The sequence below is a fragment of the Pezoporus occidentalis genome, unplaced genomic scaffold (genome assembly GCF_034315485.1).
Source record: "Pezoporus occidentalis ecotype Australia unplaced genomic scaffold, CSIRO_AGI_Poc_V1 ctg19, whole genome shotgun sequence".
Lineage (NCBI taxonomy): Eukaryota > Metazoa > Chordata > Aves > Psittaciformes > Psittacidae > Pezoporus > Pezoporus occidentalis.
In genome coordinates this window covers 5,562,103-5,584,878 of record NW_026913748.1, presented here as the reverse complement: position 1 = coordinate 5,584,878, position 22,776 = coordinate 5,562,103, and the positions used below count along the sequence as shown (strand labels likewise).

The 22,776-nt window shown below is 42.6% G+C and overlaps 1 protein-coding gene across 7 annotated transcripts in view; it reads right to left on the bottom strand.

Moving 5' to 3' along the window:
• DENND5B (DENN domain containing 5B) overlaps positions 1-22,776 on the bottom strand; it is a 116,464-nt gene that overhangs the window by 35,097 nt on the left and 58,591 nt on the right. For 4 of the 7 annotated variants that reach the window (XM_062616512.1, XM_062616514.1, XM_062616515.1 and 1 more), the window contains 5 exons: positions 20,384-21,050; positions 9,558-9,745; positions 5,255-5,791; positions 3,626-3,857; positions 1,422-1,572 (listed from right to left, as the gene is read on the bottom strand). In XM_062616512.1, the coding sequence (XP_062472496.1) occupies positions 1,422-1,572; positions 3,626-3,857; positions 5,255-5,791; positions 9,558-9,745; positions 20,384-21,050 (1,775 nt within the window). Of the gene's footprint in view, positions 1-1,421; positions 1,573-2,749; positions 2,837-3,625; positions 3,858-5,254; positions 5,792-9,557; positions 9,746-20,383; positions 21,051-22,776 lie in introns of all 7 variants that reach the window. The other 3 variants (XM_062616510.1, XM_062616511.1, XM_062616513.1) reach the window with 1 other exon arrangement.

The window sequence follows — 22,776 nt, the reverse complement described above, 5'->3', positions numbered from 1 at the left end:
GCATCTCAAAAGGCATAAGGAAAACTATTTTTAATTTGATGCTTATTCATAGATTCACTAAGAATCTGCAATAGAGCCAGAAGATATAAGCCACTCTTGAGCAGGCTGGGCACGCTTATACTGTTGCTGACACTGTAAAACTGAAACCCACCATAAGGATAAGAGGCAGACTGCTAAACACAGCATCCCACAAGATGAAGAAATCCTCCATTCCTCAAGGGAGCATTACCCCTAAACTTCTGTCTCGGTTGCAAACAAAGGAACTTGGAAATCTGCATCCCTCCCTTCGGTTGCTCAGTGGGTATTTTTAATTTCTGTTAAAGAACTGCAGTCCTTTAAACCCTGAATGCTTGAGGATATCTTCTTTTATCATTTGCAAGTGTTATTCCTAGTAGGTTATAAAAAAAGAATTAGCTAGCACTGGGGTGCACAAAAGGTGTATAAATAGAACTGAGTGGGCACCTCCTACAGGAGCTCAGAGCAGTGTGTGTGTGTGTGCATGCACATGTCTAATACAAGAGCTAGGTTTAACATTCGGACAGTCATAGCTATCGGAGCTCTCAGATTTATCTGTGACCTACCACAGAAACTGGGAGTGGGGGCTTGAGCTAATAATTTCATGAAGTAGTAATCAGAGATGCACAAATCTACCATTTTTGAAGGGGGGGGGGGGGGAAACCCCCTCATTCCTGGGTTTTGAGGGAAAACAGAAAAGGAAAAAAGTAACTTACAGCACTCCCTTTATACTATAGCTGTATAAATGTAAAGTATGTCAGTACTCCAGGTTCTCATTTTACATTAGGTAAATTAACTATGTAATGATATGCTTGATTCCACATCTACAGGTACCCCTGCCTTCATATTAAAGAGCGCTACAGAACCTTATCAGACTCAGACAAGAAACCCACGTACAGAACCACATACTTTCCCACCCTCACAAAGTTATTCTTCCTGGTTATTCCAATGTGGAAACTGAAAGAAAGCTATAAAAATCTTCAGGTCACTTAGTAACAGCTAAAGAAAAAAGAGAAACAGAGTGGGTATTAATTTAATTCTGTAGGATGGTGTGGAGGTTTCAATATCAAAATTTCTGTCAGAATCTAAAACCAGCAAAGAAGTGAATTTTAAATTTACTCTGACAATGATAAAACTAACAGTATGTATGAGAAGACACGGTACTTAACACTCAGTAGAAAACAGTACTGAGAAATCTTCCCAAAACCAGAGCTAAAGCTTTCTAACATAACCCAAACCATGGCTATAACTTCAATAATTCAGCCCATACAAACAGAAATGGAAGGAGTTACTAGTGGTTCATTGGACTGGTCAAAGCCATTCAAACTCAGAACTTCTGTCCATTGATGTGAATCTTTTATATGAGAAACTTGCTTTCACATCCAGAAAATAAAACCTGTGCTTACTTGTTATTGGTGGGTCCTGTTGCCAAGACATCTGATTGCAACTTTGGGAAAAATCCTTGTTCGTATTTCCCTTGGCCAATCTTCATATCAAGTAAGTGTGGGTGGATAGCCGTGTGATCGATCTTCATCAGCCGCTGCTCGATAGACTGAGCTGCAAGTTACAGTCACAGGTGAACAACTGCATTAGCGAACCACCTGAAGACACATGCTATGACAACAGAAGCGGTCATGCTCTGATCCCTGAAAACGCTCTATAAAAGTTAAATAGTGACTTCAAACCCAGAATTCTGTCACTTACAGAAGTGAGGGAGCATCTGCGCTGTTATGTTGTTATTTAGCTTTTAGTTTCTTCACCCAACACAAGTAGGACTAGCACAAGCAAGTTAGCTGTTAAACGAGCAAGGATTCACAGGAGCCTACGAGATGCGTTATAAACTGGCAAGAGCAGTCCAATCTTTCACTGCAATTCTATTTAGTTTTAACACTCCTTCAGCAGAATTGAGACCTCTAAGGCTGGTCGCAAGTCTCTATGGGATCAGGCACCTTGCTCTGCCCCAGACATTGCACAGGAGGCAATACCCGAGTTTTACAAACATCTGGCACTTATCATGATCCTCTTTCCAAAATTAGATATCCCACTACTGGATGACAGGCCTTCAAAAAGCATAGCTAACTGTAATAAGGCTTGAGCAGCATCAAGAAGATGAACAGATGCTTGGAAAGAGGGGAGGAAACTATGGCAAGATTGGAGAGGAATTTCAGCTCTGCTGAGACTCATGTAGTTCAGTCATTTGCTTTAAGAACATGAGGATTTCATCTCAAATCTCAAGCATGGTGAAATCTGTCACCCTCTCAACATTGAGTCAGATGCACTGTGAAGGAAAGGGGAAAGGAGGTGTATGGGGAAAATCAGCATTTAATTAGCAACTTTAATATTCATCTCTCTATAGCCCATCCATTAACAGGCAGGCCTGTCCTTTTCAGCATATCGCAACTACTGAATATGCAGAATGTGGAAGCTAAATCCATTTTCCATTTGTCAGGAACAACACAGAACTCATTTCCTTTTTTATAAAACTGTGATGGGAAAGAAACTGTCAGGAGATTTACATACATTACCCTTGGAAACTCAGCAACATTTTTTCCCCCACTAAAATAATAAATAAATAATCCCTTCATGAGGTTTTCTTTTGGAAAAAAGGGCTGGGTAGTGTGGGGTTAGAGGGTTTGAAGAGTTCTGAAAATAGGAAGTTAAACAAACAGGTGCTGGATCGGTGCTCGGGTCACGTATATTCTGAATGGGAAATAGGAAGGAAAGTTGGTATTACTATCTGTTTGCTGCGTTTCACAAGACAGAAAATGAGGTTCCGGTGCCACAATATCTACCAAAACTAGACGCTGAATAGACAGTCGACCTGCAAATTAGAATTGGTTTTAGATAGTTAAGTAGACACAGGATTTCTATTTCTGACACATTTGTACCAAGTAAAATGCTCGGAAGGAATTATACAAAAAATCCCCATGGGAAGTGTGTGTTTACCCCAGTTCATTAATGTGTGTCCCAACAAATTTAAGACCATAATTTCCCTGTATTACTTGGAAATGAAATAAATACTTGCACAGTAAGAAACTCAAGTGTAATTTGAAAATGCATCTTGTGACTGTAATAGAAAAAAAACCTAAGTCTTAGTGTACAGCATACTATTCATTAACACGATTGCTGAAGCTACCAGATATGCCACACAGGATTATGTCCCCAGCATCCCCTGCTGCTCTATCCAAATGGCATAAGGCAAAAGAAGGTCTTTTTACAGGAAGGGGCAGATGAGGCCAGTGGAGCAGACACTGGGGTTCCTCGGTGCCACTGGTGCTGGTCCCACCACCATGGTGAAGGAAAGTTCTCCTGGCAATGGAACAGAAGCTGCCTAAAATGAGAAATGGCGAGCCCAGCTCCATGGTTTGGCTTGTGTTTATTAAAGGCACCAGCCCAGCAGAGCTCGAAGGGAATGTAGAGGCTCTCACTCTTTTGGGGGTTTAAAAGCATAATGAAGTTTTTGCCTAGGGAAAATAAGGACACTGCTGAGTCATCCTCAGGTAGCTTTAGGGCTTCCTCGCTGGCTGCAATGCTCAGATGACTAAGGACCTATATTTCTTTGTGGCTGACACTGTACTTCTGAATATTTTACTAGCCTGTCTGAACATACCTGCTTCTTTCAAAGTGCTGCATTTCTGATAGTTGGATGTCCGCAGTGCAGGGGCCCTTACATTATACAGCTTTATTTTCTCAATTCGGGAGTCAAAAACTCGCAGAAAAGGGTCCTTCTCTTCCCACTGAGAGATTATCTTATTGTCTATGAAGGTTGCAAACATCTGTGTTTCGATGAAGTGTGAAAGGAATGGGAGGTAAGGCTCAGGTTGGTCCGAAAGGAAGGAAGCCTGAAATACAGAACAGCTCATTAGTGCCATATTCCCACCTGCCGTTGACATGACAAGCTGTCCTGCAGCAGAGAACTGACCCAGCAGCCAACGGGAAGGCTTGGACAAGGCTTCCCCACCACAGAAACCCCTCTCAGAATTGTGAATCCATCTGCAAAGCGGTTTGGTTCACGGGTCACCTCTTCAATCACAACTGTGAGAAATAAGTAGTTGTGGAAACTTTGTGACAGGTAGACTGTCACAAACGAAATATGGAGTTATTGAAGTATAACTCCAGCTTTTTCAAAGCAGCCTAGCAGCTACCACCTGCAGGAACAAGCCCTGTGCAACCCATAGCAGACAACCACCAGATGAGCCCACTTGGGACCTCTGGTTTGGCATCCCTGCCTGGGACCAAATCACTTATTAAGTATGTATCAATTGGCACACAGTGCACAACAGCTAATTCTCTCTTGTGAAGTCATTCAGGGAAATCAATCACGAATTTCCAATAAAAACTGAGTGTGTGCCCAAGTCTATAACTGAGCTTTGAAAACTCTAACCTTAATAGCCCATTTTATTGCAGAAGTATCAGCAGAGATTGCCTAAATAACACTTGCCTTATGAATGCTGCACCATTCAATGCCTGAATACAAACAAGATCAATAAAAAGCATGTCAGCATTTTTCTGATCAAAAGCTGACTCAAATCAGTATTTAGTCTGTTCCTGCCTCTTTAGCCTTCTACCATTCTCCTTAGAGAAGGACTTGCGTCTGAAAAAGCTGATGGCTAGGAGAGCTAACTACTTTGCAAGGTCACTCAGAAATAACTGCGCAAGCTTCTCAAGATTTCTCATTCCTTTTGCTCGCCTACAGTCTCTTTATTTCCCCATTTGTAATCTCAGCTTTCTTTTCACTCTAGTGTACACACTAAGGTAGGGTCGTAACAGTACTCTTCTGCCATAGGGATGTGATAACCTTCTACAGAGCAACATTACCCATTAAAAAAAAGCTCTACTGTGAGATTAGGAGACAAGGACTGGATTTGGTTTTTGCCTTGTGTGTGCACCTCTCTTCTCACCAAACAAAAAAAGAAAGAAATTAAAAAAAGTCCATTTCCATTGCTACCCTTTCCACCAAACCCACAGAGGAAGCCCCATCAGCTGGGCAGAAACCTGCCAGCCTGGTTCATACAAGCCAGGACAGCTCTGACCAGCTCAGTGGATCTGCACCAGTTCACTTTGGCAGACAATCTGGCCCTGTGTAATCAAACCAGATAAATCTCTCAGTGAGGCAGATGAAGAACAGGGAATTAAAGAGTACCTAGGCTATATACACACGTTACATAGCTGTTCTCCCTCCCTCCCTCCCTCCCAAAAGCACTTTCAGATGGAAAAATGAATACATGGCTATCTTTACTTTGTCAAAGTTTTGCATTTGTTCCCTGTTTGTCAGCCACGACTCCATATCGGGGGCAGCCTGAATGACGAAAGCCTCATAGTCTGCGAACATCTGCGTGAAGCGGTTGGCGAACACCTCGCGAAGCTGCACGTTCAGTTTGTAGTCCCTCAACTCCACCTCCTCACAGGGCAACTTCCCATCCTTCTCCTTCTCTGCAAGGGGAGCCGTGATGGTCATTTTTTCCATCGTCACACCAGTTCTTTTGGCCAGGGCCTGCAGGCGGGCAATTGTCTCATTGCCCTTCAGCAGCTCGTACATGTTGAGGGCGTTGCTGGGGATGTTCCCGTTCTTTTTGTCGTTCACCAGGTCACTAAGGACCAGGTTCTTGAGTTTGGTGGCGCTGTCGCTGCAGTGCAGGTTACCCTCCGGCGGGATGCCAAACTGCAGGAGAACCTCGGAGATTTCCTGGATGAACTCCAACTTGTTGGGGAACTGGGGGAATTCCTCTGGCAGCTCGATGAAATGGTTATCGATGTCCACAAAGCACAGGTTTGCCTGAAATACAGATAAAAGTTTCAAAATGGATGCTCAGCATAGAATTGTCTTCCTCCTGGCAGTGTTCAAGGACAGGGTGGATGGGGCTTTAAGCAACCTGGTCTAGTGGAAGGTGTCCTTGCCAATGGCAGGAAGGCTGGAACTCGGTGAGATTTAAGGTCCCTTCCAACCCAAACCATTCTATGATTCTCTAATAAATAGCCCTGTTTTCCTAAGGTAAGAGCTTTCAGCAGAAGGCCAAGAACACACATATGCAGGAGACTTTAGCTGTGTTGTCTAGCCTATGACGCTTCAGTAAAGCTGAAGACTGAATAAATAAAGCGTCCTGCCCTCTCCTGCTCCCTCAGGACTTGCAGATTCCAAACTTCCCACTGCAAAGATTTGATATCCCCTTCCAGACTGGCCAAGGACACACCAGCAAGCACAATGTGCAGTGCCGTTTCTCAGCACATGTAAAAACTATCTGTGTTGAATTATCACATCTCAAGGACATGTTTATTTTACCAGGACCCAACTGCAAGAGGATTCTGTAGCTGTGCTACCAAGGAACGAGATGCTCAGTGAAAAAGATGACATTGCTACAAGCAAAGCTACAAAATAAGGGTACCATGCAAATCCTTTGGGATCATGTCTGAGTATAGCTTGTTCACTGGAGGTCAAGCCCCATTTCCCCGCTCCCCTTATTCCCTGTTTCCATGAAGGCTTTTAATCTTGGCAATTCCTCTGCCTGAGATTTAAACACAGTGCTCTTAGACAGCTTTGCTACGAATGGAGATGGATCTCAGCCCATAAGATTAAAGCTAAGTGAAGACATTAATCTAGCGGAGCAGATACTTTTTGCTAGGGAAGTGTCAATGGGGGGATGGAAGAGCCCTACATAAAAATTAATTACATTGCAAATGCACCCTCAGGAATAATAGCAGAATGAAAAACAGTAATCGATCTCCTGGACTGCAGCTTATTTCTGAAATTCACTGTCTGAGTGCACTGTGCTGAATAAATCTTAAACCAGGTCAGATTCCCAAGGTGCTGAGCTCTGATGGGTTTTACCCTGGCACAAAGCTGCAGAACTGGAGATGCAGAAACCCACAGGGCAGGGCCAGCAGCAGATCTTTGTTATGCCTTACTTGGCCATTAGCTCAGCTCCTCTGCCTGCTCCAAAGTGCTTGTGCTGTGCTTGACTTCTCACCAAAGACTGTAGACTAATCTTCAGATTATGTGAACAGAAAGGACTGATTTTCCTCCTTCTGAAAAGGTTAATTTTCAGCAGGACAATACATTCCACAGAAAACATGGTTATAAAATACTGGATACTTTAGGGACATGTTTGACATTAAACACCTTTCGCATAGATACTTTGAAGTGTATTAGCATTAATTTGGTAAAGCAAAGTGTCCCTTCAGCTTGCTTTTTCATAATAAATCTGGATTGTACAAAGAAAAGCGTATCTTCATCCAAAACAATTTGCTTTACTTAGCTATACAGCTTTAAAGAGTTGTGGTATGCATCGGTGCGGTTCCTTAGCTCAGGGACTGTCTTCTTATCTATCAATATTTCATTTCAAAGGCTTTTTAATTTCAGCTCTGCATATAATTTACAAAATTTGAAAAATGAGATTTGGATTCAGAAAACCCTTAGGGAATTGGTCTCACTTCTCTCTTCAGAAACATCCGATGATTAAAATTAATGAAGGCAGATTAGTAACCTTAAAACAGCACGATGGCCAGCTGTTAGAATTTTTATCTCTAACAAACAAATGGTTTATATTTAGAGCAAGAGCTTGAAAAGCTAGCCCCTGGCCTGAACAATAAAGGAATGCTAAAGCAAACAGCACTTCATCACTGCTTGCATGTTGAAGGATTTTCTATTTTTTTTTATTATCTAGAGGAATTTAAGATCCAAGGTCTTGCCTGTTCAATTCCCCTTCTTTCTTTCCCTCTCCCAGTTACTGGACTTGTGGTGTTCATAAATGCTAATATTTTTCATATATCAATATTTGTTATATATCATGGTGGGGTGTGTGTGTGTTTCCACCCCACTATTACTCTTCCCTCACTGGCAATATCTAATTTGTTATTCCAGCAGTACTTCAAGCCCATCACATTAGAACTTTAATTTAAGCAAAATGACAGCTTAATCTGCTAACTAAAACACATGACTAATAATTTTTAAAATCACAGTAATTATGTAATATTAGCATGGTTTTACTGAAAAGCGTAGCTAGATACCAGCTTCTTTTCCACACCAATGCAAATTTCATGCAATTGGGTCATTGTATCCATGAGGCAAGACTTGATTTGCACTGTTACATGCCACTGATCCTAACAATCAGGCACCTCCACTTAATACTTAAAATAGACCTTTATTAACAACTGTATTATCCTTGCCCTGTGTTTATCCCTCCAGTTCCACATACAAACTCCCCCTCCAGCATATTCTCCCCTGCTGCTGCTCTCAATCTGCCTCCTCAGTCAGGGCACCTACCTGCAAGCCTTAAGGACCCTGCCCCAAGGAAAGATCTGTGCATGAAGCTGAGCACAGCACTACCACTGCCACGAGATGTCACAGCCATGCAAGCCCAAGTTAAAATGCATAGCATGGTCTAGAGATGGGTCCAGTCACTATCTCAAATGCAGACAGGCTAGCCATATTGCAAAGACTTTGCACTGTGGAGAGTGATCAGTGGCCAGGTTAAAATGTGAAGCGGTTTTAATCATCTTGGTGAAATTTTGAGGAGAAGGATCTCCATTTCCCTCTACCACCAGTGATCTGAACACCTAGATTAGGAGGACAACCTTTCCATCCTTTTTAACTCTGTGGAAAAAGTGACAGACCAGGCAAAGTTTTCACTTCCCACTGCATGGGAGGACAGAAGATCTTCAAAAGACCACCCTTGGATTGAGTTAGTATTACAGAAGTAGGCATGCATGTATGCCTATAGGTGGTTCACAGGCATGGAATTAATGCAAATCTGGCTTGTTTGTAATGAACCTCAACCCAGCCAGGAACTTGTGTGCTTATGCAAGGGTGGGACGAGGCTGGCAGGACAGGGTGATACTTCTCATCAGCAACAGGGGGACAGGTTTATGCCATTGGACTCTTCATTAGGGACTGTAGTGACAGGACAAGGGGTAACGGGTTCAAACTTAAACAGGGGAAGTTTAGATTGGGTATAAGGAAGAAATTCTTTTTTGTTAGGGTGGTGAGGCACTGGCATGGGTTGCCCAGGGAGGTTGTAAATGCTCCACCCCTGGCAGTGTTCAAGGCCAGGTTGGCCGAAGCCTTGGGTGGCATGGTTTGGTGTAAGGTGTCCCGGTCCATGGCAGGAGGGTTGAAACTAGATGATCTTAAGGTCCTTTCCAACCCTAACTATTCTATGATCTAGCAACTGCACCTGAGATCCAGATTCATGAAGACCATCCCTGAATGAAAGGCTCTGTAGCCCACTGTCAATAGGACTATGACAGTGACAAAGAGCAACAAAACCTGATGAAGCATGCGATGTAGGGAAAACATAGAAACTTTCAGTGTCATAATAAGAAGCAGGAGAACATTCAAAAGTCAGTATGCTTAGTGGTACTCATTAAATTCAGGAATGCACTGAGAAGGGCTGTGGAGACTTCCCCTACTGTCTCGCTCCTGCTGGCAAACAGCCTTCATAGTGCCAGAGAAGGCTCTTAAGACCAGGCATGGCATTTTCCAGCAGGCATACATGCAGATATTAACAATGCATTCCAAGACTGCATCCCCAAAGGTGGAGACTGACCTCCTGAGGCAGCTCCAGCTTGGAGCGGTCGGTTCCCTCCTTGGACTGCAGCCCCATCAGATAGGGAACAGGAGCGTCCAGAAAATGCAGGAGAGAGGCAGGAAGGATGGGGACATACACATGCTGCCACTGAAATGGGAACAACAGCGTTGTGATCCCCTCTGCCACCGTCATCAGCCGCTGATAATCTAGACAGGGAGGGAGAGAGGGAAAGACAGACATTGAGTTATCTTTGTGTTTCACTTTTGAAATCAGCTTGGCAAGGACATCAGTGAGAAAAAAAAACATAAACCATGTTTATGTGGTAAGATGTGTGAAAATAAGACAGTACTTAAAAACCTTACACACTATTTGTCAAAATTCATTACCCCCAGGAAGAAACTGCTGAGCATAAATATTCATATCTTATCTGGATCTATTATGTCATTAGATTCATTTATTAAAAGCATACCAAAAGTTCTCTCTATAGTACAGGATAATAATACTCTAATTCTATAAAAAGCATGTATTTTTATAAGGAAAAGAGAGGAGAAAGAAGTGAACTTGAAGGAAACATTGTGGTTTCTCTCTTGCTCCTGTCTGCCTGCTTCTGCTCCACTTGCTACTACTAAGTTTCAGATTTGCCTTGGCCACATACCAGCAGAAGTTTACAGTCCCTAAGTATTTAAAAGCACCGCTTGTAAATAAAACCCAAACAGAAGCCTAGCAGAAATTTAGTTGTCAAAAATACTCCATATAGCTACCATATTTACACTGTATTGTTTCCCCAAATCTGTATTTAATCCACCAGTTCACTGCTTTGCAATGTTTGGCTCAAATAAACATTTCATGCTTTACTTTTTAAATTAAAACTTAATTTGATCCAGCTGAGCTGCAAGAATATTTGGATATGAGTAAATTATTTTCCAACTACCCAGCTGGCATGATGCAATACCACAACCTGTTTGTTAATATGAGGGAATCTAGATTTGAGAGCACTTTGGGTTTTGTTTCTCTGTTTTCCTTTAAATAAATAAATAAATCACATGTTGGTATTAAAGAGAAGGGCATCTTTACAGTGAATAGTAAACTGCAGGCAATCCATCAGGAAACACATAAAGGGCCCTGGCTCTTGTAAGCTGCAGGTGAATCTGAAACCAGATGATTTTCTTACTCCCCATTACAGCAGCTTCTGCCTTAATAACATCCCCCCCCCCCCCCCCAGATTTCTAAGAACATGGAGGTACTTAAACCCCAATTCCTTAAGAATCTTAACTTGCCATGAAGCAGCAGCACACCTCATTTAACAGTGTTGGTTAAAGATAGGAACACCAAAGCATAAGTTTGTGTAAGTGTCCTTGAACTTACACAAGGTGCATGGCACAGACAAGACCGGGAGTCAGTTCCAATTCCTGTCCTGGGTCTCTGCTACCTGTGAAAGCTTCTTTTTACTATTTGCAGCTCCAGTGCACGGTACACCATCAGTAACCACCAAAAGCAGCAGAAGGGATGTCTCTTCTATGGCTGTATCCTAAACCAGTTCTCAAGTTCTCGTCAGTGCCCGGCAAGTCTCATTGAGCAAAGGATTTTTTACTCTCACCAAGCCCAGACCCAGATCTTTGGTAACAGTTGGGTTGTTGCCCATCTCTTCTAGCCCCTCTGCCTCACTCCATAAAATTAAAGGTATATGTATGAACCTGGTCTTGAGTCTGCTAAGGCTGCTTTTTTCCTATAGCCCCGCTGTCTGCTTTTGCCTGCATAGGAACCCAGCCTGGCCCTTTCCATTTCCTGAACAAGCCAGCCTGATGCCCTGGCAGACATCCGCAACAGTACTGCCATCTGACATGGCTCAGCTATTAGGAGGTCACTGGCAAGATGCACTTAAATAAATATGCAAATTAAAACAACAAATTGCATAACCCATTCTCCTTCCTGGTAGCACCTCTTTGTGGAAAACCAGCCTCGATCTGCGGAAGGTCAGCCAGGTGGGCAAAACCATTTTTCATCTTGTCTTACTAATAGCTAGTCACTCAATCTTCAAAATGATTTTCATGCGCACAAGTCAGTCTCAAGGTTACACCTCAAAGCCATTCCCAACTACAGATCAGCCATTTATGAATCCCTCCTTGTGCAATGGTCTATTAATTACACAGGTCCATGTGCTGTCTTGCTGAGGAGCACCTATACAAACTGAAACAATACTACTGGTGAACCCCTTAAGCACCTAATAACCTTTCGTAACTCTGAAAGCTTTAGAGGTTTAAAACAAAAAACACCAAATATAGAAAGTAGCATGTCTTGGTATCCATGAGACCATTTCAAAGTCTGTTCTGAGCTACATAGCCTGAAATAATACTGCTACAGATAGTAGCTACAGCTGCTACAACGCTTGCTAAGGGCTTGGTGAAGAGTGGCTGGAAAGCTGCCTGATGGAAAAGGACCTGGGTGTGTTGGTCAATAGCCAGTTGAACATGAGGGTGCTCAGGTGGCCAAGAAGGCCAACAGCATCCTGGCCTGTATCAGAAATAGTGTAGCCAGCAGAGCCAGGGCAGTGATCATCCCCCTGTACTGGGTACTGGTGAGTTTTGGGCCCCTCACTACAAGAAAAGCATTGAGGTGTGGAGTGTGTCCAGAGAAGCACAATGAAGCTGGTGAAGGGTCTAGAGAACAAGTCTTATGAGAAGCAGCTGAGAGAACTGGGGTTGTTTAGCCTGGAGAAAAGGAGGCTCTGGTGAAACCTTATTGCTCTCTGCAAGGGCTTGAAGGATGAGAGGAAATGGCCTTATGTTGTGCCAGGGGAGGTTTAGATTGAATATTGGTAAAACATTCTTCACTGAAAGGGTTGTCAAGCATTGGAACAGGCTGCCCAAGGAAGTGGTGGAGTGAGTACCCATGAGGTATCTAAAAGATGTGTAGATGTGGCACTTAGCAAGGTGGTGGACTTGGCAGTGCTGGGTTAATGGCTGGATTTGATGATCTTTAGGATCTTTTCCAACCTGAATGACTCTACAGTTCTATGTTTCTTTGTGTTCAGGGTCTAATCTCTGATTTGTACACAGGACATTTCCCAAGAGAAACTGCTCAAGGAGGATAATCCCAGGACAAAGTGGCCCCTATGGCTCCTATTGCAACTGCCACCTCCTACCAGCTGCTTAGCAGGATTTGGCACAGGTCTGTCTCTCACACTTAACCTTCCCCCTAATTGAAGAAGAAGGCAAAAGAGTTGAGTTCAAGGAGTCTGGATCCAACCCCTTTTTCTGGCAGCATCTGCCAGGGGCCCTTGGCCAAGTCCCTGCATCTCACTTCTTGCGCAGGACAAATAACTGCAGCAGGGATCCGCTCCACCTTGAGTCGGCAGTTCTGTTGCATGAGCATGGAGATGGATATGGTTTTGGCATTTGAACATCAATTCTGAACACCAATTCACTACAAATGTAACTCTGAAAGAGGGCAAAATTTGACACATATTGGGCTTGATGCTGATTCTCCATAATACAATAATAGGACAATAACCAATCAGTACAGTATTACAATAGATACTGTGCATGCAGAAATATCTACCCCGAAGAGCTTAAAGTCCAAACACAGGCAGTGACTGAGAAAACAAGACAAAATAATCCTTCCCTTTTCATTTTACAGATTTGGGATAGAAGCTCTAAGATCTTAAGCAATTCACAAAGCTCAACATAAAAATTACTTTTCCTAGTACAAAGGAATCTGATATCTCAAAATCCTTACCATGCTGCAGCAAAGTTTAACCAAGTTTCTTTAAGAGAGGAAAGGGATGACCCTGCCCAGAACAGCTGAGACCTCCCTCATTCAAGTGCTACCTCCAAAACAGGTTGGAATCTTTGATCATAATCAAACAGGAGAGAATTTCACCTGGGACATTCTCAGCAAAGGCCTAACCATGGAATTTTTGAGTATAAGAGCACACACGTGCTCATTCAAACCGGAAACAGCGTTCTTGCTGTGATCAGTACACTGATCACAGTTTCAATACACCCAGCCTTCCTGATAAAAAACAATTTGGCAGTTTTCCAGCTGTCTTTTCCAGTAACCTACCAAACGTAAGGTAGAAAGCTGCTAAAGAGCTGGAGTCTCAGCTTGGATCTTCTAAATCTGGTACAATGCTTTAAAAATAGACCATGCTTCCTCTTTCTTTTCCCTTTTAAGTCCTGCTTTACATTCAATTTGAAAGCACTTGGAAGCATTTGAAAAGATGGGTTACCTGGACACCGCTTCATTTCCTCTACTGCTTTTTGAACATGCATGAAGTACACCTACAAATACATGCAAAGCCATGTATTTAAATACGCATCCTGAAAGATGATAATCAGATCCCAAAGAATAATTTTTCTTCCCTTATCAAAAGGAAGAAAACAATTCTAAGCAATCATTTTAAACAAAACAAAGCCAACAACAGAGAAAAAAATATAAACCAATGAACCTTAATGAGAAAGAGCTAATTCTTTAGAGGGAAACATCCGAACTGGCTTTAAAACATTCTTTTGATTTATAAGTTTTTCCACATGCTACCTTTACAGTCAAAGTATTATAAGCAATATCTGTTGAACTGCTACTTTTTGTAACAAGTATGGATTAGCTGAACCAGGTATATCAGAAAAAAGGGAAAATAAAAGGTAATATTCTGCTTTGACCTCTGAGTGCGAGTCAGGAATGGCACACAGTGAAGCCTGTCTAGGAGCTTGTCACCTTCAGAACTGTAATGTTTATATATAGCATAATGAAGATGAAAAGGGGAATCTGAAATTCACATCTGAGACAAAAATTGTTTATGAAAGCAAAGGTTTTCAAATCAGGTCTCAATAGCTCCACAGCATCAATGCGTATAAGGTGTTGCAGACTTCAAAGTGCCCTGGAAGCTTCCATCTTTCATCTGGTTTGTATACTGGCAGCTGTGATGACTGACCAGCCAGACCAGGTGATTTTCAAGAGATATTCAGATGAAATGCACAAAAAGACTTCAGGAAAGGTTGGTCACAGAATCATAGAATGGTTGGGGTTGGAAAGGACCTTAAGATCATTGAGATCCAACCCCCCTGCCATTGGCAGGGACACCTCACCCTAGACGATGTTGCCCAAGGCTCTGTCCAACATGGCCTTGAACACTGCCAGGGATTCTCCACAGAAAGCACCTTGCACCAGTGCTGCATTCAGGATGCTTGTACAGGTCAGTGACATAGGGTTGTAACCAGCAGACCATCCTGAAGAAACAACCCATGGCATCTTAATGCCCTTTATCCCTGATGGCTGAGTAGATTTATCAATGGGTGACATAGCACATGAGTTACAAGATAAAAGCAGAGCAGCAATTTATGCAAATCTGAAAATACATATTTTCTTACATACGATGATCAAGATGAGACTGCATCTAATTGCCTGAACTAAGAATTACCCTCTGAGACTGGGGGTCAGCTCTGCCTCAAGGGGAACATCCTGAGGCCACTATTCACTGAGGCCAATTCTTCTCATTTTCCCATGCTGGCAAATGCTTAATGGAAAAAAATCACTTCCACTTCAATAAATTTCCATTTATCCATGTCACAGCTTGCCATCAGTGATTCAGCATAAATTAGCTTATGATTAAGAGCCACCTTAAGAATTAATTCACAGGAAAACTTGAATTAGCTCCTATTACCAGCATGGTTAAGCCTCCGAGAGCAGGGCAAAAGTCTGTGACAAAGCTGGCAAGGGGGCAGCAGTACATGTGAAGATGCCCCTGATGACACAGGGAGCCCCTTGCTCTGCACCAGGGCAGCAAGGTGGTGTGGATGGCACAGACTCCACTTAAAAAAGTGGAGAGGTGGTGGAGTGTGTGTGTGCTTAGTGTTAAAAGCAGTTGCCCAATCTTTCCCTAAAGTTCAGTGTGAATATGAACAGGAGCAGGGTTGTGGTATAGACCTGTACTAGCTCCTTCTTGTTTCCAGATGCTTTAAAAACTTGGCTTTTCAGGCCATACTGACCTCAGCTAATAAAATTGAGCAACTTTTAACTAAAAAGTGTTTTTGTCTTTTCACCTAAGCTAAAAATGAAGAGTCGATTTGATTATTCTATCCAACTACTTGTCTCCTTTCCAGCAGAACACACACGGCAGTCTCCTCTGACCGTGGTGCTGCTAAGGGCCTAAACCCAGGTCTCTTTCACAGCATCTTATCGCTGTGTAAGTTGCTCTCTCCGACAGCTTTCCACTGTTTTTTAATTAATACTAGTGCGGAGTGCAACCATGGTAAGTAGTGAGCAGAAGAGAAAAGGTTTTCTATGTAACCATTTGGTGTAAAACATTTTAAAAAGCAAGTACATCACGGATGTATTTGTTTAAAAAATCTCCCCCAAAACAGACTTCATAAAAAAGACTTTTCAAGCACTACCTTTTTCAAGGCAATGACTCTATATATGCAATCATTTGTATTATAATTGCTAAGAGTGAAAAAAAAAAAATAATTTTGAGGAGCAATTACTCAAACCCTTTGAAAAACAACTTGGGAAATGCTCAAAATTATAATGAGTAGAAACAGCCTAAGCTCTAAGAAGTTTATCTTTGTCTCATCCACGCATTCCCTCTCATGTTTAAATCCCTAGAAATGCAGACATGCGAAATGGATTGCCAAGGTTTCTGCAGAGCTCATAGTTTAATTCATCCCTCTCCAGCAGATGTATCATGCCAGTGTTTTGTTATTGATTCTTGGGAAGCAGCTACCACAGAGTGGACGTTGCTGGAAGTTTGGACATTCACAATACCCTTACACCTCAATGGTCACACAGGAGAGCTGTGCTCTGAATCAAATAAAGGGCACTTGCAAGAGTACTGCAAAGACTGCAACCTGAAGAATTATGAAGGACAAATATCTAATCCCTCCCCTTGGTTTTCAAAGCTCCAAAGTTACAATTTGGTCCTATTTAAACTTAAAAGCATTCACTATATGCAGGAAGATATAACCTGAATCCAAAGGCGTTCTCCTTCTAGGGCTTTCAGGTACAGCTTTCTGCATCACCTTTGCTGGCCAAAGTGATGCTTAGAGCAGTCTATTACATTTACCCACCAACAATGATTTTGATTAATTCCTTTGAAGTCCATGCTGTCTTCATGAACAGTAAGGGCTTGTCTTTTCAGTCTTGCTGTTTAGGCAGGAGCACAGGTCTCTGCCTGTTACCCAGCTATCCTTGCCTTGTTCTGTGTTTTGCCCTAACGCTGCCACAGTAGTGCTTGCTGTTATTAAGCTGCACAGATGTGTCACAGCTTTAGACTGAAATGCTTTGGTCATACTGGCTTTTGCCACAGAAGGACACAATTATCCACACACCAACAGTTCCCAAACTGTGGCCTGTAAAGCCAGTGAGAGCCCTGTAGCAGCAAGCTGCTTTGGAGCTTAAACTATAGACCTGAGAGAAATTGAGGATTAAGATAGTTGCCTGTAGTCCAAAACATTTGGGAATGAAGCAACTTAGAAATGAGTTCAAAAATGAGCTCATCATTCTTTTGTGTCAATCTCTCCACCCCTCTGCTTAACCACCACAGCTGCAAAGTTGTTAGTCCACTTCCACCCCTGCATTTTCCTGAATGAGGGGATACCACTCACCTGTAAAACACCATGAACAGAACAACTAGATAATCAAAGTTGACTACAGCAGTCATGGTATAAACAGCTACAGGTCCTGTTCCCCTGCAGAGCTGTACCAGACTCTCATATCACACTGGGAACGCGTCAAGCGCAAACTGAGTAAAGTCACGCAACACCTTCACCTCTTCATTTAGTTAGATTTTCTTGTTCAGGCTGCTGGAAACATTATGTCTCAACTACAGGGTTAAAAATAAATGCTTTCATCACTGACTCCTAGTTCACTAGAGGAAAACCACCCTAGAAAAGCCAGTACAGTCTCCGTGCAACCCTTCTGCCAGCACTTTGCTGCTGTTATCACCAACCAGGTGCAACTCCACTTGTCCACCATCCTTCCCGCAGGCAGCCCACTCTCACGCTTGCCTACAAAGTTTGGAACCAAAGCTGTTTGACCAGTTGTTCCCATTGTTTGCAGCTTTCATGTCCCCACAGCTCCTTCTTGGCTGCAAATGTAATCTACCTTTAGCAGACAGCTGTTTAGTGAGAAGTTGAAGGTTCTCAGTGAACAGCCAGCAGGCTCATTGTGTGATCAGGGCTGTGCAACAATTTGTATTTTCACTCAACTTCCTAAAGTAAGTCTTAATTTTTTAAAAGGAATACAATTTATTTTGTCAAGCTTGAATGAAAACCTTCCTTGTGACAGGGCTAGGAGAACCTCAACAAATTCAGCTTACATTTCCCATACATGTTACTAGCAGCTCTCTCACTGAAAGAGTTTGGTGAACTGAAGTAGGTTTTGGCCCAGTGCTCCGATTCCTTGAGTATTGCAGCATTTCAGTGAATTCTGCCTTTGAGTGAATAATGCTGGCTTGCTTGAAATTGCACCCTGTGGACACAGGAACATCTCCTACTAATCTCTTGTTGAGTTTGGGAAGATTGCAGCAAGGCCAGGCCATGGGAAACAGTCTTTCAAGCAGAAAGGGGAGGAAGGATGCATTTGCAAAATCACTCTTTCATTCGTTATTATGGAATAAGAGATAAGCCCCAAACTTTTCATCTTTTGCCTTGGAAGAGCTTGGGAGTTAAGAAACAATTTGCCCCTGAGCTTAGAGAGAAGACTTCAGTAGTATCTAGGCTGGTTGTATCTCACATAGGGAAAGAGCTGCTTTGTTTTCTTTCTCTGGAATTGCAAGACTGACATTTGAAAGAAACCACAATGCACAATTAGCCAAGCATGCAGCTATTAGGATGTGCCAAAACTGAGGCTTTGCACTTGACCTCCACTCCACATTCCTCACCTCTGGGAACCAGCATTACGATGCTATTTACATAATCACAGAATTTCCCTAGTACGACTGTATCCTTTTCCCCACGCACCATCAATCTGTGTCTATGTTAGATCAGGAAGTAAAGGCCATGTCAAGGACATACCTAGATTCATCAATAATAGAGGGAGAGGAGAAAAACAAAGAAATCTGAATTTTAGAGGGTGGAGAGGATTAATTCTCACTACCTCCTTTTTCTTTGCAAAGAAACCCACAGTGAAAACAAACCCTTAAATAATAGCCAGTAATTGGAAGAAAAACACTTATCTAATGTCTGGTGGCACTGAAAATGGAATAAAAATTATTTAGTAGACATTTTGTATCTGTCTTAGGGACTATTACAAAGTAATGCATATGCAGGTTGCTCTCCATCTGCAGAAAATACAACTAAAATGTAATCTGAAAAGCAGATTTTTCCTAATGCTACTAGTTTACAGTAAAATTTAAAAAAAAAAAAAACCAACAATAAAAAAAAGAAGAATCTCAGTTTTCAGTGAGTCCATAAGCAGGGACCAGAGTGGGAATGATGAGCAGGGATGGGGAGGTATTTCAGTGGTGTTGCTGCTTAATGTTGAACCCTGGTGTGAAGTGGCAAAGACAGCACGATTCAAAGTGAGGAAGAAAGGGATAAGCACACGCACATAGAAGCAGAAAGGAGGGGGAAAGCAGCCTAATCAAAACTAACAGCAGGATTTCTGCTTGCACTTCAAACTGAGAGCAGATAAAACCCTTCATTTTCAGGTCTTGAAAGCAAACCCCTGGAGTTCATGTGGAGAAGTGCTCTGCAAAGAACTACCAATCCTTTGAATTCAGTCATTTGTTGAAGAACTAACCTCCTTCCACCTCCCTGAACATCTTTCCCCATTCTCAGTCATTTACTCATTAGTATCACTATTATACACTTACTGACCTTTTCTATGACAAACTCAAGCATTCAGTTTTGTAGCCTGAAGGCTCATTACCCATACTCATTTTAGGTGACTTCCCACCTCCTCTCTCCTCCCCACTTCGAGCTGTCTGCTGCTTGAACCACATCTTTTCAGAAGTCTAGGTTTTCATCTCTTCCTTTTTTTTGTTAGAAGTTATCTGCACCTCCCAGCTTCACGTTCATTCTAGTCTGATGAAACCACTTTTTCCCTCAGGCATATTTTACTAATTTAGGGTCAGCATAACCGAAGCCATTTGGGAACTGACATAATAGGGACAGGCATCCAAGTGAGACTTAGAGGAACCTCCAGAAAGTCTGGACAACCCCTTGAAAGTCAGCAACTCTTGAACTTGACTTGTTCAGGCACTTTGGTGCATTGCATTTGCAGCACATTCCTTTTCGTACCCAAATATCACCAGGGCCAGACTCACAGTAACCAGCAACACACAGGAAACAGTAACAGGGTTGTAAAACCCCAGAGCATGCCCAGCACCAAGTCAGGATTCCCAAAATTCGTCATTCTTTGCAGAAAGACACAACCAGGAGAGAAAAGGTACAGGCCAGATTTTCAAAAGCTTGCTGGCATACTTCAACATGGACATCCAACTCTCAGTGCTTTAACCACAACACATCCATCATGCAGGAGAGAGGAAATCTCACCAATCTTCAGTTTGCTATTGAAATTTGAAAAAGAAAGACACTTCTGCTGGTATTTTTGCAGAAGATATGATTAGTTTCATGCTGTCTTGCAGCACGATTAAGTACAACGTAAGGATAATAATTAAGTGAATTCTATTGCTAGCTGTCACAAGTGATAAATACAATGCATAATTAAACAAGCAGCACCTAGACTGCCTGCAGAAAACAATTATTTAGTGCTTTCATTAGGACAGACTCATTTCTCTCACATTTTTTTTCACAAATCCACTGAAAAATCAACAGCTTTATATTAGATCCTGTGGCCGTATCTGCCCAGAGAGCAGACCCAACATGCACCACCAGACAAGTGCCCACCTTGTGAGTACAGAAGGATCTGCATCTCCAGAAGAACACAGGTGAAAACCTGGACCAGGTTCTCCAGGCCCAGCAGCTCGAAGACCTCCCGCAGTGGGTAGTCAGAGAGCGGTAGCTCGTTGGGCCCAGGTCTCTGGCAAATGATGGGCTCGTAAACCCCATAAAACTTCAGTGACCTCCCCGGGGGTGGCAGGGGCACCTCGTAGAGGATGTTGTGGATGTAGCTCTCCAGGGGCAGAGGAGGTGGCTGCTGGGATGTCACCGCCTTATAGAGCTGTATCAGGAACTTCTTGCAGGCTTGCATGAAGGGCAGAGGGGTGATGAGGCAAATGCATTTGGAGACGTACAGTGTGTCTCTGCTGATGTCATAGGAATTGTACCGCTGGAGCTTGGTGAGGGACGTGGCATCGCCCTCGTCGATGCTGCTGGCCAGGGAGTCCATGCTGCATGAGGAAGAGGCGCAGACACTGCTGTATTGCTCTGCATTGTGCATCTGGTAGAGTGTTTGCATGGCTGTGCAGATCTGCTTGCTTGTGACCTCCTCATAGAACGTGAGCACAAACCCATATGTACGAGAGCCATCTTCTCTGGTGATGATGAACGAATGGAGCTGTGGATCTCTGTTGTCTGCCTGTGTCCTGAAAGACAGCCCTTTGGGCATACACAGCTAAGAAAAGAGAAAAGGAATAAATGCAATTATCAAAGCTACAATTTTATTTCATTATTTTTGCTTTACAGCCATGTTCTTATCTACCATAAAAGCCATGCATCATGAAATATAACTCCTCTGTAAAGGAGCCCAACAACAAACAGCCTAAAACTGATGCTACTTAAAAGAAGAGGTAGACACGACTGAAGAAAGGAAAACATCTTCCAAAATGACCCATCTATTAAGTCATTACAACTAATTTTCATTACTTTGTGAAATTCTTTTCACTGTTGGATAGTCTTTATCTTATTTACTTAAGCATCATAGAAAGCATCCAGTTTAGGTTTTATTTGCATATGTTGTGCTCACAGTTCCCTCAAATCAGAGAGCCGAGAAAGTATCTTATACCACTGAATTCAAATTACACAGACTTCTTGAAATTCTTTCATCTTCCCTAATTTTCTTGAAAGAAATGAGCCCCAAAACACCCAACATTTGCCTAACAGATACTACATTGACTTTCTTCCTTAAATGCAAAAAAAAAAGCTTAGATGAGGTGTGTGTACGCGGAAACACCCAAAAATCTATGAAAGCCTTGGTTTTTATTTACCACTCAGCAAAATCTTTTGCAGCGATTCTGCTACACTGTGTTTTTTTTTTCCTGAAATACAGCCTTAGTGATAACTTGAGGCATTTTTCCAGGCATTACTCAGGAATTCTATCAGCCATATAATACAAAACAACAAATATGCAGCAAACTTGTTTGAATGTGCGTCAGCATGAAACTCTTTATGTTCTAGCTAAATCAGTATGTTTATAAACTAGGAACTAAAGCTTCTTTTGTACCTTCTATCTAAAGAAATAAAAGGAAAGAGCTTTCTTTTTGAAAGAAAGCTTTCAAAGTGTTCCTCCTGTTCCAAAAGGCAACATTTGAAGCCAGCTTTCCCAAGGGATGTGAACCTACCCATGACTGAGTGCATCCCCTAATGTCTCACCTTTACCAGAAGTAAATGATTCTGATGGTGGAAGAGATTGAGAGAAATAATTATACATTTTCAGGCACATCCTACCCTGAACTTCACCAGTGCACCTTGCACAGACCATTTGACAGCCTGATAAAGCTGCTACCAACCCAGCTGGGATTTAGGCACTTCAGGCTCCCTTCACGACATATAGCAAGCCTCTAAGTTATCTGGGGTAGCTCGCATTCATTGCTCTAAAAGGTAATGTATAGGGAAATAAGTAGTTTGGAGTTGGTAGAATTTAATTCAGTTGATGGGCTTTGCTTACATAAAGCACAGAATTGCAGCTGTGCACCAAGCTGTGTGGTTTGGTTGAGTTGCTGGAGGGAAGGAATGCCATCCAGAGGGACCTTGACTCGCTTGTGAGGTGGGCTGATGCCAACCTTATGAAGTTTAACCATGACAAGCGCAAGGTCCTACACCTGGGTTGGAGCAATCCCAGGCACAGCTACAGGGTGGGCAGAGAAGAGATTCAGAGCAGCCCTGCGGAGAAGGACTTGGGGGTGTTGGTCAATGAGAAGCTGAGCATGAGCCGGCTTCAGTGTGTGCTCGCAGCCCAGAAAGCCAACCGTATCCTGGGCTGCATCAAAAGGAGCGTGACCAGCAGGCCGAAGGAGGTGATCCTGCCCCTCTGCTCTGCTCTCTGAGACCTCACTTGGAGTATTGTGTACAGTTCTGGTGTCCTCAACATAAAAAGGACATGGAACTGTTGGAACAAGTCC